At 48.2% G+C, this 17,220-nt stretch overlaps 1 protein-coding gene across 1 annotated transcript; it reads right to left on the bottom strand.

Annotated features, from left to right (window-relative positions):
• Positions 1-543: 543 nt before the first annotated feature.
• Positions 544-9,434, bottom strand: PAQR9 (progestin and adipoQ receptor family member 9). The gene has a single exon (XM_056358988.1). It carries the CDS (start codon positions 8,162-8,164, stop codon positions 6,923-6,925), a length of 1,242 nt encoding a protein of 413 aa, XP_056214963.1. The 5' UTR covers positions 8,165-9,434; the 3' UTR covers positions 544-6,922.
• Positions 9,435-17,220: the final 7,786 nt, after the last annotated feature.

The following is a 17,220-nucleotide window of genomic DNA, read 5'->3' as shown; positions in this document are numbered from 1 at the left end:
GAAAAGGCCTAAAGCAGATACTTGATGTAATTGCACTTCATTGAGTGCTTTTTGGTCCCTGACTTGGACTGAAAACATTATTCTGCCACTTGGAACATTCCTAGTCTGCCAAATAGGGAGACTTTGATGCCAAACAGACCTCTTCATTTTGCAGTCAATATTTTGTTTTGAGTCTTGACATAGCTGTTGCTACCAATTTCCTGATTTTTCATTGAGCACTGTAGGCAGTACACTGATCTTCTTATACATATTAATGAATTTTAATATAATAGGGATGCCTATCATTAATTAGCATAGATATTGGAGAACTAAAAAGGCAATGATGCTATTTTATTGCTTTAAAACATAAAAGGCAATAAAAAGGCAACATCACTGTTGCTGTGGTGTAGTGCTTTCAGAAATACTAACACCACCATACAAGAATCGGAAGTTCCTGTACTTATGCCAACATCTGTGTTTGACGATAACTACATTCAACACACTCCTAATCCTACAGGTGTCACAGTAATTTGTATTAAGAAATGAAAAAACTTTATAAACGCATTTCTGCAAAAATGTACTCAGAATCAACTTTATTTATAGCTCACACCTTTTTTTGCTAAAAATGCATAGTCATTACATATACAGTAGTCAGCATCCAAAAGTGTACAAAGAGTAAATTTTCAAACCTTCCCAACAGAACCAAACAAAATTCACACGTTTTGTTCATTGCATGCACAGACCCTTAAGTGTGATACCTCTTACTAAAGCGTGCTTGAATCTCTAGCAGACAGAATTGACTTGCTATAAACTGTTTCTCCATACTATTAACCCCCAGCTACAACCACAAATCCTAAGGCGTTCACATGAAACAACGAAGCCCTACTTCAGAATCCTCCATGTTCTGAGTATGGCCCAGGAAGCAATTGTCCTGAAAGCGGAAGTCTGCTGGTGGCGTTTCCTTTGAGCAAAAGCCTGCTTCCTTCGTCTTGGTCATTAATTTCTTACTGAATTCAGTGGAATGAAGCAGCATCTGTCTAAGCAAGTTGTGAAAATAATTTAACTTTATTCCACACCCAGCTCCAAGACACTAAAGGTCTTGAATGGCAGTCTGTGTCTTTCAGTGCATGTGACACTCCCTCAGCATCTTGCATCTCATCTGAGGAGAAGAGGGTAAAGTCTCAGCTGTAACTTGGGTGTTGGTTATGTAGCCCTGACTTACAGGTGTCTAACAGAAGCTAGGAATATACTTGGATAAGGCGAATTTCTAATGGTAAAGGCTTTGCCTTAATGAATCGCTCAAGCCCTTTGATGTCTTTGTCGTCTTTTGGGTTTTGTCTCCACTACTGCTACCAGTTAGAAAAGCTCTTAAAAACATTGTCCTCTACTCAGTGGTGCTCTTTCTATCAGTCCTTCCAGGAGAAGGGCAGAGTGGGCTAGCAGGATGATTAGTCAGGGCTCCATGGCAAAGGAGGAGTACACATCTGTGATAAGAAGATCCAAGTTCAGATTTCATTCAAGAATGGGATTGGCTCCATGTTGTTGAACTTGGGGAATGGGAGGGGAAAAGAGAAAGTTGTTTGTCTGATCAATATAATTTTGTGTTCCCAAATGATTACACATCTAAAAGCTTTGTTTGTTTAAGGTATTTTTAATTTTTACTCTGATACACAGTAGATTGAAGCAGGTTGAAATTCCCAATGTCAACTAATAGGTAATCATAGTCTTACAGACACTGATGGGAAATCCTGCTCCACTGGTTCACGGTAACTGGAATATAACCTGCGCCTAACTGAACAACGAGGCCTCATGTCAGCATTACAGTGCCCCTCGGTACAAGTTACCAGTGAGAATATATGAAGAGTATTTAACTCATGTATGTTTCCTCCTTACTCCTGACCCTTAAGCATTTAGTCAGCCCATTTACTACTGCTTAGGTCTTGATTGGTCTCCACCTGAAGCCAGTGGAAATTTTGCCATCAGCTCCAAAGGACACAGGATGTGAACCTCCTAGGAGTATGGCAATGTTGAGGGTTTGTCCCGAGAGTTCATGGTCTAGAAACGTTCATGTTCCTCTCCCTGTGAGATAAGAAGCTACGCAAAAATGTAACATTCTCTCTGCCGGAGTTCAGTAATATTTCTTCTTAGCACCTAGGAGGGTCTTTGCATTTTTAAGTGCTTTACAAACATTAGCTAGTCTTCAGCACAACCCTGCGAGGTAGGTAAGGTATATTCTCCCCATCTTACAGATGTGGAAACTGAGACACAGAGGGTCAAATTCAACCCTGGTACAATTCCAGTGTTTTATGTGAATTAAATTCATTCAAAATGAATACAGTTTAAACAACTTGCCCTAGATTACAGAACAGGTAGTGGCAAAGCAGGGACAAGAACCCAGGAGTGCCTGACTCCTCAACTTGTTACCGGTCATTTTTACTCTCATAGGCAATGAAAAACAGTATAATCTGGGCGATTACTACAGGTATGATTTGCTTCTGTAAGGCATGTGGATGGTAATCATCTGAGTTTAGTGCAACAATACTTTATGAATGCGCTGCCTCAGAGATTTTACTTAAACATGAAGTAAAACTTTCATACTGTCATTTTCTGCAGGTGCACTGTTGACAAAAACCCAACATAGTAGCTGGATTCAGCAAATAAATAATAAGCGCAACACTTGGACAACTAAGCAAAACTACCATTTTAGCAAAAACCAACGTGTTTCTACTTTTAACTGCTAAATTTCTACAAGTGCAGCATGCAAATGAAACCTTTCCCTTTGTTTCCAGACTGCAGACTCCAGTCCTGCTAACGAAGCAGCTCAGAACTGCACAGATATCCTGGGTAGTGACATTCAAATGAATACACTGCAGAAGAAGAAATAGCGTGTTGCCACAGAATACGAGATAATTACAACAGACCAGGTATATCAATCTTGCACGCAGATGAGCTTGAAGCTTACGGGTTATTTGGAAGTGCTCAGAAGCTAGGCTTATTGAATATATGCCAGTGTGTGGACTGCAGTTCTAGGCACGTGCTGATTGCAAGGGGGGTGTCTTTGCCACCAACACTCTGGGAACTGGCCCCATCAACAGTCAGTTCACGTTGGCACAGGTGCGTCAGTCTGACAGTCAGTGTTGGCCAAAGACAGAAAGACACATAGACATTTTCAGGCCATACCCTTGTGCTCCCGTCCTCACCTCATCCCCCGTCCCCACACAGATTCTGCCACAAAAGGCCTGAAAAGCCTTTTTGGTTTTAAAGATGAGTTGTGGAGTCCACAGAGTAGACCTTATTGCAGGTACCTAAGCAATAAAAATATTATGACAGGTACTTATACAAAAAAGTTCATTTTCTAGGATGTCCTTATGCACCTAGTCTGCAGGTTGGACCTCCTGTCTGAGCTCTGGACATGCTTATGGACGTTCAGCCATGTGTGCTTTCATACCAAAAAGAGATCCTGCTCCCTTACAAGTCACACAAATGCTGACATTCACTTCTACATGAGCAAATTCAAGCACTATAATTATAGATAACTTGTTCCACTGTTAACCTCTTTAACTCAGTTTTGTTCCGTCTATATTTACAGAGACTGGCTACTGGACATGGCAAATGGAGCAATTCTCTGCATACATGTCCTTTACTGAATAAACACAGACACTCAGGTAGTGTTTCCCTAGATATTCTCCACACTTAATGTAACTTTTTAATTTGTAGCTACATTTTAAACAGACAAATGAACAAACATACATTAATTATAACTCTTAAAACCTAATCATATCTCCCTGTACCCATTCACTCCTAATTCATACAGCCTGCTTACAGTGGCTCAGACAGCCGTACTTGCAACCAGGATTTACAAATAATTCCACGAAGTGCTCAGGCCCATACACGTGCCTCAATATTTTGCCAACAAAAACCTTTAAATGAAGCATTATTTTTAATATCGGAGCCAGGTACCAAGTCTGCAGTGTGACTGGGGCTCACAGGCAACTCCTACAACAGCAGTAAGATTCCAGTAAAATTGCAGCTGGTTGCAATCCAACCTTTATACTGTTATCTGCCGTTGAGATATATATAGACGACCCTGTGTGGCCTAACTGCAAATATCAAATGTATTTTTACAAGTTAGCAACAGCCTTTTTTGACATTGCCTCTTGAGATGTCCTCTACATCGTGACTGACAAGCACAAATTCATTATACAGTATGCTTTAAAAGCCTTTTTCTTACATTTGGCTTTTACTGTTGCTTGTTTCTGAGCTGTCTTCTTGTGCTGAAATTTGCTGTCCCCAGCCTGATTTCTTTCTTAGTTTTTAATTGCTGGTTGGACATGCTAGTGGCATCTCCCAGGCAAACCCTTTCTACATAATTAGTTTTGAAACTTGGATGAGTCATTGTGCTCTAACTACTATGCCTCTATTATTTTAACTTGAATGCAGCACATTTCAAAGATTTTGGCCTCTTTTTGCAGTTGTGGAAATTCATGGGATGACATCGTTGAAGGTCTTAATCTGTTTGCTTTCTATTGTGAGTTTCCAGGTTTTTTTACAATATAAAGCACGTTTCAAAGCATGACAGTGTGGTGAACCAGCCTCCTCTCCCAGTGGTACAGATCATTTTCTGCTTTATTGGCGGCTGAATAAAGCAATGCCGTATTTATGACAAAACTAAATGAAAATACGTAAAATTAAAAATACATCATGTAGTTTTCATTTTCTTTTAATGCAGGTAGGCAAATAAAAACAGAATGTAGACAGCCACACAGGGCCATGCTGGTTTTTATGGCCCACCAGTGATAACTCAAGAGGCCACAGTCTGGGAACTGCTGTTTCAGAAAATTCTAGCTGATCTTTTTAGAAGACCACATGTGACCCTACCACAAATTATACACTAGCAGAATTGTGGCAAAGAATACATACTTTTGTTAGGCCATTCTCATCATTCACTGAGAATTTAAAAGATCCAAACCATTACAGTTAAAATGGGTTGAGATAAAAGATAAAATGAAGTGGGTATAATTTTCTTTTAGCTTATCAGCTTTCATAGGGAAATTTTCACAAAGCTGACATCGGTACAGGACATATCAATTCTTGGTTTCTCTGATGATTCTGACCCATATTAAGGATCTGACCCCATAATTACTAGCTATAGTCCTTCCTATATTCCTATTGTAAACAAAGGGGGCTTTGTTTACAGAAGACTATGGGACTAGACTCAAAACATTTTCTTGGGGTTCGGGTGCCATTTCCAGGAAAATGGGGAAGACTTGAAGACTTGGGCAGAAATGTTTCCACAAAAGGGGCACAGAGGCTGAGTTAAAGAGCTACTATACTGTTGCGCAGTATGACACCAGTGTTTCCTAAGGAAGTACCACCGTTCCTTTTGCGAATGGGGTATACAAGCAGTTCCTCACCTGAACGTCAAGTTGTAAACCCCTTGTGTAATATTATTGCATACTTGTTACTCCTGTCAGACAGAACCAAAATGCATCTGTTTAAAATCTGCACATAGTTTACAAAAATGTCTCTTTATATAGAGAGAGTAAGTTCAATCTACAGTCAGCTGTTTGTCGTGTGTCAAGGATAATACCTGGGTTGCCATGAAAAGATACTGCTTTGGAAAGTATCTCATAATTTTTCCCTTTGAACTCCGGCAAAGCTTCTGAAAGAGGATGTCAAAATCCCCAGCTGCAGCCACAACTAATCAAAATAGGAAAAGATGGGGAATGATGAGAAAGTGCTAGCATCCAGTATTTGTAGAACCGGATTTTAGGTCCTGCTCAGATTCAGCGGTACCTTGTTCTGCAACTATTTTAGGATGGTAAATCTGACAGTATGCTCTAATTAAAGAGCAGAAGAAACCAGTTCCATGTAATTCTTCAAAAGATCCAGAATAAGATCTCATGCATCAGTTACTCTCTTTATATCCACAGAACTCCCACTGAGCTTGGCAGGGGCTTAGAGAAAGTCTGGCATCTGACTTTGACTCTAAAGGGCTGATTTGGGGGTGATTTTCCCGGGCAGATAAAGGGGCCCCTTAGCAACCCCCTTAACACAACAGATGTTCCTGACGTGCTGGGGGAAGAGCCACGCCATTATGCAGTGCCCTTCTTCTCCCCCCACTCCAAACTAGTTTGACCCCTTTCTGGTTCAGCTATTTTACATATCCCTCTATTTTATTTCAGTATCCGAATGGCTACACCAGCCTCTCACTGTCTGTCTAATTAAAGCCTCTCCTTCAACTAGTAATTCTGTAATAATTCACAGCTGGTTTTCCTCTCTGTTAAATCTATTGTTCCCTGGCTGAAAAGGCTGCAAGACCTTAGAAACTATAGATAGCTATTGATTTGTTTGTATTTAAAATCCAGTATGTGGCTGCAAAGGCCTGTTACAGTATCACAGAGGAGATAAATGTCAGTGCATAATCTGCTAGGAAATTTCACATAGGAGTTGATTAAAAGTCTATGAGTAATCATTGCACAAGTGTCTTCAGGTGTATATATATACACACACATATATATGTAGCTAACAAATATATAGCTAGATATATAAATATATGTATGTATATACACAGCTAGTTTAAACCTAATTGTTACAAAATTAGTAAGTGGCATTCACAGTTCATGCATTCTTCCTAGTAGCAGAGCTAAATTATTTCAGCTTATACTCTAAGCAGCAACATACCAGTAAGCGTTTGCTTGCTTCCCCTGGTAACCTAGTAGTTTAAAGAGCATGAGCAGTTCCGCCATGGTCATTTTCTCTGGCAACCACCCGCGAAAGGGACCTGGCTCTTCCATAGGTGCGTTTCTCCCAGGTTTCACAGCATCTTCAGGACACGGTGGGGCCGATCTGAGGGTCGCCAGTCTGAAGGTTGCTGGGCCAAGGCTCTCCAGCCGAAGGGTTGCCGGTACAGCAGTTGCCATCTTGAGGGTCGCCAGCCCGGCTAGTCCTGCTTGCAGAGGTCTGCGACCTTGAGGAACCTCCTGACGACCACGGCCAGGCACAGCGTCAGGAGCAGCATATACCCCACAGTGCCCAGGTAGGTGGGGGCGGCCAGGGGTGCCTTGAGGAACTCGGCCAGCCCATCCTCCACGTAATGCACCTGGTCGTAGATGCTGAGGAAGGTGAAGATATGGAAGAGCTGGTGGCTGTGCCCCACGATGTCGAAGAGCCCCGGCTGGATCCGCTCGGGGATTTTGCTGACGTTGAAGAAGGCAGCCACCAGCAGCCAGAAGTAGCGCCGGTAGAAGTAGACGAAGAGCGTGGGGTTGCGGGTGCGGAGGTCAAAGAGAAGGCTCTCCAGCATGATGGGGCAGGCCATGCTCAGCGGCATAGCAAAGACGAAGGTGCGCACGGCAAAGGGGTAGGCGCAGCAGGCGGCACGGCTGCGGCAGCAGGCGGCCGTGCAGCCCACGGCCAGCGCCAGGGCCACCGGCAGCACCAGGGCACGGTAGGCCGCGATGGGCAGGCTGCAGTCCAGCTGCCAGCCCAGCCGCTGCTGCACATAGCGGCTCATGGCACCGGCATCCAGCAGGCTCAGCCCTGGCAGCAGGTAGTAGGAGTAGGCCACGGTGCTGGCGAAGCCGTAGTAGCTGATGGAGGCATAGTCCAGGTAGAAGAAGGCGGCACGGAGGCGCGGGGAGAGGCAGCTGAAGAGGTGGGCCGTGCAGCTCATAGCGAAGGTGAGCAGCACCCCCGAGGCGTAGCACCAGAGGGGCAGCAGGGCCGGGTGGTGGAAGGGCACGTCCCCGGCGCCCCGCAGCAGCAGCAGTTGCCCGAAGCGGCTGAGGAAGAGCAGCAGCGGGATGAAGTGGGTCCAGAAGTTGAGGGTCTCGTTGGTGGGCTGCAGCACCGAGGCCAGGCACTCCTGTGCCGAGCAGTGCAGCCGCCGGTAGCCCGAGAGGATGAAGCACTCCACGAAGTCCTCGGGCACCTCGTCCCACCGCAGCAGGGCGGCAGGGCGAGGAGGCGGCGCCGCCTCCTCCTTGTCCCCCTCGCCGGCCGGCATGCTGCTGGCCCCGCCGGCCCCGGGCCCCCCGGCCGCCCCCGGCCCGCCGCCCGCCGTCGCGCCCCGCCGCCGCCGCCGCCCGGGCGAGGCAGAGCCGCTGCTCCCGCAGCCGCCGGCGGAGGAGCCGCGGTGGCTCTGCGCCTCGCCGCCGCCGCCGCCCCCGGCAGCATCACTCATTGCAGCAGGGGCAGTGGCGGCACCGCCGCGGCTCCTCCCGCCCCGCCGCCCGGCATCGCGGTAACTGGAAACCGGCGGCGCATCCAGCGCTCCCCGGCAGCGGGGAGAGGCGCCCCCGCCGCCCCGGGTAGGGTTTCCCGCGGAGGGAGGCGCCGGACACCGGAGCCCACGTTAATGATTGATGCGGCCGCAGCGCGGGGGGGCCGGGCCCGGGGGAGCCCCGCGGCCGCCCCGGCCGAGCCTCCGCGCAAGGCGGCGTGCGGCCCTCGGGGCCCCTCCGCGCCGGCAGCGCGCCCGGGGCAGCGGGCACCGGCACCCGCGGGACGGAGCCCTCCCACGGGGGCGCCTCGGCGCACCGAGCACAAAGCGGGGGGGCGGCGCGGCGGGGGGCAGAAGCCCCGAGGGAGGCGGGGCGAGCCCGCGGGGTCGGGAGATGCCCCGCCGGCGGGACAGGCCTGGGAAGTGGCCCCGGCAGGGGACATCTGGCACCTGGGGGCACGTCTGCCGCGTGTGCTTCGGTGGGGCCGCCGGAGACATGGTTTCTGTGGTGATATTATCCCGTGCCGGGAAGGCAGGCGTTTTCCCGGGCCGAGCGCTGCCGGCCGGGCCGCCCTTGCGAGCGGGGGCTGCCCCCTCCGCAGCTCGGCGCTCCCGGCGGGGCGGGGGCCGCGGTCACGGGCGGGCAGCCCTGCGCTGCGCTGATCCGCAGGCAAATCCCGCGTTTATCGGCGGTGCGTTATGCAAGCAGCACAGTTACATAATCAGAATATAAAAATACAGGGGAAAGCACTGTACAGGTGTCACGGTACCTTAATGTGCCTGCAGTAAATCGCGGGCAGCATGGAAAGGTGAGTAACGGTGCCGGTGCAGGTGGAAGCCCGAGTGAGGGATCGCTCTCCGCTGCCTCAGTGTTTCCTTTTGGTTTGTTTTCAGATGGCCTTAAACACCGCGTCGCACTAGGTTTTTAAAGGTGATACTCATGTATATATGGTCGTACGGTATACGAGCCGAGGTCCGGTGTAATGAGGACATTCTGCCCAAAGATTTTCATAAAAATCTTCTATTCAATAGTGAGTTGTGACAACGTGAAAGATCTTCTGAACAAGGAGAAAATGAGAAACAGGTTTAAAAAAATTGGCACAAAAAAAGAGTAGTAAAAATATGTTGCTGAAAGCGATTTTCAATGCATTTTTCATTAAAGTACTGATTTTATGGAACCGTCAAAAGTAGGGCAGACTGGTGACACTGCTTACAGCCTTTATAAAAAATTACACAGGGGTCCTGCTGGGAAAATAAACACGACTGAACAGTGCTGAAAAGCCAAGGGGAGGAGTAAAACTTTCAACTTAAACAAAATAATTCAACTGAAAGAGACTTACTGATGATCCTAAAGGTCTTTTCCAACCTAAACAGCTCCATTCTATGATATTTTTAGGTAGCGGGCCTGATGTGCTCTGATGCTAATGCATGTTAGAGGGGGCGCCTGGTGGCGTGCAGGGACACACCAGCCGGACACTCCTGGAGGAGTGACAGAGAGGGCTCTGCCTGCAGCGAGCCTCAGCTGCACCCGGAGCCAGCAGGGCCCGCTCAGTGGGCTCTGCAGCGCGGGGGTTAGGGAGGGAAAAGGCTCAGCCTTGGGTGGAGGTCGGGCTTCTCGTGGACAGGCTCCCTCTGCACCAGAGAGACCACCCTGAAGAAGAGACAGGCCAGATGCTGGGCCGTTTGCTGCATTACCATATACGTGCCCGGTGGTGAGGGGGCTGTAAGCTAGAAGATACCTCCTTCCCTGCCCTGCTCCCACCACACACCACACCACCACACCACACAGGCAGGCACTCCCAGCAGCGCTCTGGGGATCGTTTATCCCAGTCCGTAAGTGATACTTTCATTGACAGTGGTGAGTGCCATTGCAGGCCCTAAGGAAGAGGACCAAAGTGACCGTGATCTTCAGCCTCCCTCACCAAGGTTAGATAAGGAGAGGTGGCTGGCTGGGAGCAATCTGGTTTTAGACCTGCACTGAAGAGCCTGTTGGAAAGCCACCAGCAGCTGTTGCAACAGATGGTGTCTAAAGAACAACAGCATCCACCGCTGATTGGGAACTGTTGGCCTTGCAGTGGCAGCAGGGCTCGTTTGACACGTTCTGGCTTTCCTGCCAACCTCCAGACTTTCAGGGATGTGGGAGGCATTCAGCCCTCTTGCCTCAGGGAGTACCAGGGTATCACCTGGCTTCCTGGGAGAGATACCCACTGTGTTTTTATGGGGGACAGCCCTGGCTGGGAGGAGCAGGTGGGATCTACTTGAGGTTCAAGACTGACACAGTTTTGGTGGCCCTGTCTGAGTATTGGTGGAGATCACCGCTAACAGTGCAGAGAAGATAAATGTCTGGAAATTTCTCCCTACTACTGATGACTTCTTGTAGTATTTTAAGATGTCTTAACATTTCAGGGGATGGGGGCTTACTGCAAAGCTGAGAATCACTTGAGAGACTTGCACATACCCGCTCCTCTGGAGGAAGCACAGGCCCATGGTAGCTATCTACTTTTGTTTGCTTTGTCCCTGGTGGGTTTACCTGTTAACACTGTCCTACAGATAAATACTAGCAGCGTAAAATAAATACACATCTTCTTTTCTTTGCCTCTGTGTGGGGACTCAGCTTTCACTTGTCCCAAGTGCTCTGCTGATCTCACACACATAACCTGGGTCTCCACACCTGGCCAGAAAGTGCCAGGGAGATCTCTGAGCTTCTAAAGATCACAGTTCACATCATTGCCAGGCGACAGCAATGTAGCTTGAGAGGCCACATTAATGAAACTCGTTACTAATGATCTGGTTCTTCTGCTTTTTTCCAAGGCTGCCTCCTTACAGGGGAGAATGGTCTCTGAGGATAGATTGGGCTTTCCTAAAGGCAACTGCATACATCTTACATTGGGTTAATTATTCTGCCCCCAAGCCAGCTGTGGAGTAGCGTACTGGGAACCTTACAGTTTAAAGCACTTACAACCTCAAAATAGCCTCTTATTCATATGTAGTTCATCGAGTATTACATGACATAGTATTACATGACTATTATGTGGTAGGCCAGGGAAAATCAGGGCATTTGGAGGTCACAGAGAGGAGTCCACGTAATGTAGTGCGTGAAGAGGCCTCTGCATTTCTCTAACCAGAGTCTATATTTAGACGGGCATGGTCAGCATATACCAGGGTTTCTTCCAGCATGTGTAAAATTTTCTGCAGGCTTTCTCTCCAAATAACCTTTGGGAAGGCTCTTAAAACACTGATGAAGACACTGCCTAATGAGGTAAGTAATGGAAGATAATGTTAATGAGTGCTGGCTGAAGACTCAAAGAAAAAGATGTGCTGAAACACCAAATGTGAGTTTGTTTCTGTTATACTTGTGTTTTATTGGTTGTTGAAGTCCTTTCACAAGGTATCATTTTGCCTGAAATATCAAAAGCCCTATTAAGGTATTCTGAATTACTTCACCCCTCCCCAATGAAATTATGCCTTTTGGTTAAGAAAAAAAAAAAGAGCAAGCCAATTTCATCTTTTACACTCTAATATACTCAGCACACTAGGGAAGAAGCTGTACTTACCCCTCTTATTAGAATCATAGAATGGTATGGTTTGGATTGGAAGGGACCTTAAAGATCATCTAGTTCCAACCCCCTGCCATGGGCAGGGGCACCGTCCACTAGACCAGGCTGCTCAAAGCCCCGTCCAGCCTGGCCTTGGGCACTGCCAGGGATGGGGCACCCACAGCTGCTCTGGGCAACCTGTGCCAGTGCCTCACCACCCTCACAGGAAAGAATTTCTTCCTAATATCTGATCTAAATCTACCCTCTATGATCCATTGCCTTTCTGAGTGAGTAAAGACATTAACTTAAATCTACCACTGGTGAACAAGTCCTCTGGTGAACAAGCAATGGTGGTGTCTGGAAGATTTAAGATGCTTTTGAAGATAATACCCTCAGCCTCACCCAATTCAACCCACTCACACCGGCAAACATCAATCTTAGGAGCTCTTGCTTGACATAATCCTTTACCATACAACTCTGACTCTCCCATTTCTTTTTACTTTCTATATTTTCACCTTCAAGACAGATTTCACTGATTTCTTTCTTAATCAGAAGTTTTGTCTGAGTGAAAACATTTAACTTCTCTGTTTGCTCTGGATTTCTATCCTTGCTCACTAAAATCTGTTTAGTAAATCTGATTCTGTTCTGACATCTACGGAACCCCACTGACCTCACATGAGTGAGGGTAGAATTTGGCTTTTTATTTAAAAAACGAGTAGGTGTTAAAGAAAGAGAGGCTTTGGCCTCATCTGTTTAATGTAGCTCACACTTGCAGTTTCTGTGGGAGAACATCTTAAGAGATACACAGACATACAAACATGGTTCTTTTTGTTCTATGTGATTTTTGTTTTTAATCCTTTCCCAAGTGTGCATCAATTTTGTGAAAACAATGTCTTTGTAGGTAACATTCTACTGCAGAGATTACCATGTTTTGTAATAATTGAGTAGGCACAGTGCTTTGATCTAATACTGAAGACATTAACTTGCCTTTAGAGATCCTACCCCACTATCTTTTTCAGATTGGATAAACAGGAATCCTGGCATCATTTTATCCTTCTTGAGTAGGGATAATTATACTTTATAAATATAATTCCTTAATAGATAAAGAAAATTGAAAGTGATACTTGTATTTTAAAGCCTCACTTGGAAGTGAGAAAAGCTAGATATGGTAAAGGGAATAACAATAACTGACAACATCATGGTTGGATAGCAATGTTCATTTTAACCTCTCTTTCACCAGGAGCTAGCTTCTGATTTTCTGCCCTCTTTACCTTCAAGTTGAATATTTTCAGGTTTGTGCTCTCTTCATGCTTTAAAAACCAGCAATAAAAGCAATCTGAAATAATCTTAAAAGACTCTAAACATAGCAAACTGGGAGAAAACACTTCACATTTTAAGAACATTTCTCTGAATGTTTGGTTGTTGTCTTCTTTAAGTTCTTGTTTTTGAAAGATTAGGGGTAGAACTTGTGTTTTTCTGTACAGCAGCAAATCTGAACTTAAGTATTGCAGTGAAAATAGTTTCACTGTGATGAAGAATAGCATACTGGGTGTATGCATATTTCATACATGTCTTCCATGGTCAGAATCCACCACCGTGTCACCCACCAGGGGCTTTACAGCAAGAGCAAAGTAAAACTTGTCCTTTGCAAGGGTTGCAGGACTGAACCCCCACTTACAAAATGCATGGCTAAGAAATTGTTCTGGTTTTATGTGCTAAGCGAGAGTGTTTGTTCCAGAGTGCAAATTGCTACTTGCTGTTAGCTGGAAGCAGGGACTCTTGGTATGGACAAAGGAAAGATTGGCATTGCACTCATCTTGAACTTCCATGCTTTTGAACAGCTGATAAATTTGCACATCTGCATTCTAGCCACGCAGGCTAATTCTCTCAGACAAGAAGCTGCAGGAGAACTTTTGAAATTAAGCCTTCATTTGATACTCGCACTAATGCCTGGGAAATACACCACAAATTACTGACCTTTCTCAGCTAGACAGCACAAGTCAGATGTTGCCCCTGTGACTGGTCTGTATAATGGGCCTCAGCGCATGAGGAGTCCCAGGGGGAGAAACGCAAGTTCCCTGATAAGACACATGTCCCAGGAAAGCTGCAGGGTCCTAGAAGAGAAAGCAGCTGCTGAACGGCAGGACTAGAGCAGGACCTGCAGTTGAGAGAAGGTAGGGCACCAGCACCAATGGTGGAACAACAAAGAGATGGCTCCAGCCAGGAGTCAGAGAGCAGACAGGGCAGTAGCAACAAGTCCAGGCAGCTGGGAACCTCGAAGCCACATTGCCCTCCAGCCACCCTTTCTGGCTCTTTTTTTGTTATTATGGGGGTCCCTCAATTCAGCCCAGGCTACCTGTGCTCCAGCTGTGTGTGCTGCCAGCCTCTCACCTCGCCTCTGCCCTGCTCTCCTGCACTGCACTCCCACAGCTTCCTAGCAACCCAGCAGAACACAGGGGAGCGTGCATCTACCTATTTTGAGAATCCTTGCTTAGCAGTTTTCAGTCTCAGGGGTGGGAGGAGATGGGGGTAGAATAAGGGAAAAGAAGCTGGAAGATTTCATCCTAAGCAATGGGGAACAGCACACAGAGCCTGTGGCTTTAGGGATCTGTGAGCCACTACTGAGGGCATGAAATGACTCCCAGAGTCAGAAACCTGTACGCTCAGCAGCCACACGTCTTTCTATTCCTGATCTGCCCGCCTTGCGCTCTCAAAGCATGCTTCCTTTGCTACAGGGAAGAGAACTTCCACAACACTTTAAATCCTTCCTCTCCCCTCCCCTCACACCCACCTTTGCAAAAAGACTGCAGCAGTTCAGCTGTGCCCTGGCCTGGGGTGAAAGCAAGGGAGAGAACTCCTCTGAAAGTGGGGGAAAAAACCAGCCAGAAGGACAAGGGTAATGCACTACAGCATGTGGTTTACTTAATGTAGCTTATTGTTAATTATTTATGATAATTCATGATTTTCCCTAGTATATTGCCTAATGCTATCTGTCACTGTAACAACAGTTAATAAATGACTCCCAGGTCTGCGTGCAACCAGGCCTACTACGTTATAATGAAAAATGTCGAATATTTCCTTTTTAATATTATTATTAGCCTATCCTTTCCAGCATTAATTCTCCATAGATTTCTGCACCTCGCTGCTTCCTTTCCATCCCTCTCTCCTCCCTCCCTTCCCCATTAAGCCCAAGACACTGACATGTGTTGTAATTCACTAACTGTACACAAGTGCTACTGTATTATTGCAATGTGTTATAAATAGCACAGATTCTGGAGTACGGTTCATTCTGAAAAATTATCTTTAGAGACGACCTTTGAAACTCTAAGTATATCTTTCCTGTTTTTTCACAGCGTGCTCTCGATCGTGATGCTCTTAATTTGGTGCAGTTTATTAATTAAAAAAGAGCATAGAGGCTGAGCAGTAAGCAGAGGATTTAAACAATGAGGTGGATAATTAAAAAGGATTAATGAGGTGGATTAAATAAAGGGATTGAGGCCAAATAGAGCACAAATTTTCTAAACCTCAGTGGCTCCAAAACTATAGCATCCAAGGGCGCGTTCCTCTTTCCAGCTAGATGTTTGTTTTTTATCTAGAAGTGTCAGTGTTTCTTTTGTGCCATGTTTATTAATGCAGTCCCAGGAGATCGAAGCAGCACCTAGTGCCTCCCTCTGCGGCCCTAAGTGCCCCTTCTATCAGGTGCAAGTTCCCCAGCTGGCCTGCTTCCAACTCATTCCTGCACTTGTTTCCACTACCATGTTAAAAAAATCCCAAAGCAGGTCATGGGTGACACTAATTCGGTGCCTCTGCAAGGTGGTGAAGTGGTTCTCAAGAAAACTGAGAAAGTCAGGGAAAGAGAAAGACAACTTGGATTCTGAAGCTGTAACATCCCGCCTAATCCATCTCCAAAGCTCCTTGGCCAACACCATTCCTTCCTGTGGAAGGGCTCCTCTACAGGCAAATCTGGAGCTCAAAAAATCCCCAAAAGACTGATGGAACTGTCCCCAAATCCTGCTACCAAGGGGTGAGTTTCATTTCTACCTCCTTCCCTCCAAGCCCGCAGTGATCCCACTTCAAGCCTGTGCAGAGCCCTGGGGTACCCTGCAGACATGAGCACCGTCCTCCCGAGCCAGAGGCGAGGCCCTGGGCACGTGGCTGCAGCGATGGCTGCACGGATGGCAAAGGCTTGTTGTAAATGCCTATTGCTGAAGGGAGCTCAATGAACACCTGGTATCTCTTGATTCTTAGCTGCTAATCCATGACCAGAAATGTTTTGCGTGTTGTTTTGCAGGTGGTGAGGGAGGCCTGCAGCACCAGGAGAAACATGTCCCGGTTTCTGCCGCACGGCCTTCTCTGCCCGCCTCACTTGTTTCTTAGCTGCAGCGGCACTATCTGGTCAACTGCTTATTTGGTTGCAGCGTGAAGCAATTTGCATCTGCAGAACGATTATTATTAACCCGTTTTATTTTGCTGGCTTTCCTGTGACTGAGGCTGTAGGAACCGGGTAGCCGAGCACCTTACCCGGGCGGGGCGGGCGGGCCCTGCCCCCTGCCGGAGCGTGCGCACAGCGCGGCGGGCGGCCCCGGCCGGCTGCCCTCGGCACCCCCAGCCTCTCCTCGGCTCTCGCCGGCTCCCCGCGGCTCCTCCCCAGCTGCCCCCCGCTCCTCTCGTTTTCCCTAGGCTCTCCCCAGCACCCCTCGGCACCCTTCAGCTTCCCCCAGCTCCCTTCGGCAGCCTCCGGCTTCCCTTAGCACCCCGCGGCTCCCCTCGGCTTCCTTCAGCTCCCCGCGTCTGCCCCCCGCTCCCCTCGGCTCCCCCCAGCTCCCTGCGGCACTCCGCGGCTCCTCCCAGCGCCCCCCAGCTCCCCGTGGCTCCCTCCAGCTCCCCTTGGCTCCCCTCAGCACCCTATGGCTCCCCTTGGCTGCCCCCAGCTCCGCTTGGCACCCCTCGGCTGCCTTGGACACCCTTCAGCTCCCCGTGGCTCCCCCCAGCACCCCGTGGCTTCCTCCAGCTGCCCCCAGCTCCCTGTGGCTGCCCATGACTCCCCCCGGCTCCCCTCGGCTGCCCCCAGCTCCCCTCGGCTGCCCTCAGCTCCCCCCAGCTTCCTTCAGCTCCCCTCGGCACCCTTCAGCTGCCCCGAGCTCCCTGCAGCTTCCCCCAGCTCCCCTCAGCACCCTCCGGCTCCCCGCAGCTGTCCCCAGCTCCCCTTGGCACCCTTCAGCTGCCCCCTAGTTCTCCTCAGCTGCCCCCAGCTCCCTTCAGCTCCCCTCGGCTTCCCCCAGTTCCCCTTGCCTCCTCTCGGCTTCTCCCAGCTCCCCTTGGCTCCCTTCAGCTCCCCATGTCTGCTCTCGGCACCCTTCAGCTCCCCTCAGCTTCCTCCAGCTCCCCCCGGCTTCTCCCAACTCCCCTCAGCTCCCTTCAGCTCCCCAAGGCTGCCCTCAGCTCCCCTTGGCACCCCCCAGCTCCCCGTGGCTGCCCCCA

This window comes from Falco biarmicus, chromosome 13 (assembly GCF_023638135.1).
Source record: "Falco biarmicus isolate bFalBia1 chromosome 13, bFalBia1.pri, whole genome shotgun sequence".
Taxonomy (NCBI): domain Eukaryota; kingdom Metazoa; phylum Chordata; class Aves; order Falconiformes; family Falconidae; genus Falco; species Falco biarmicus.
The sequence above is the reverse complement of the archived record's forward strand: the minus strand, read 5'-3'. Positions and strand labels throughout refer to the sequence as shown.

What these genes read in the sequence shown, in the direction of transcription:
- PAQR9 (XM_056358988.1), bottom strand. Translation starts at nt 8,164, where the DNA reads ATGAGTGATGCTGCCGGGGGCGGCGGCGGCGGCGAGGCGCAGAGCCAC.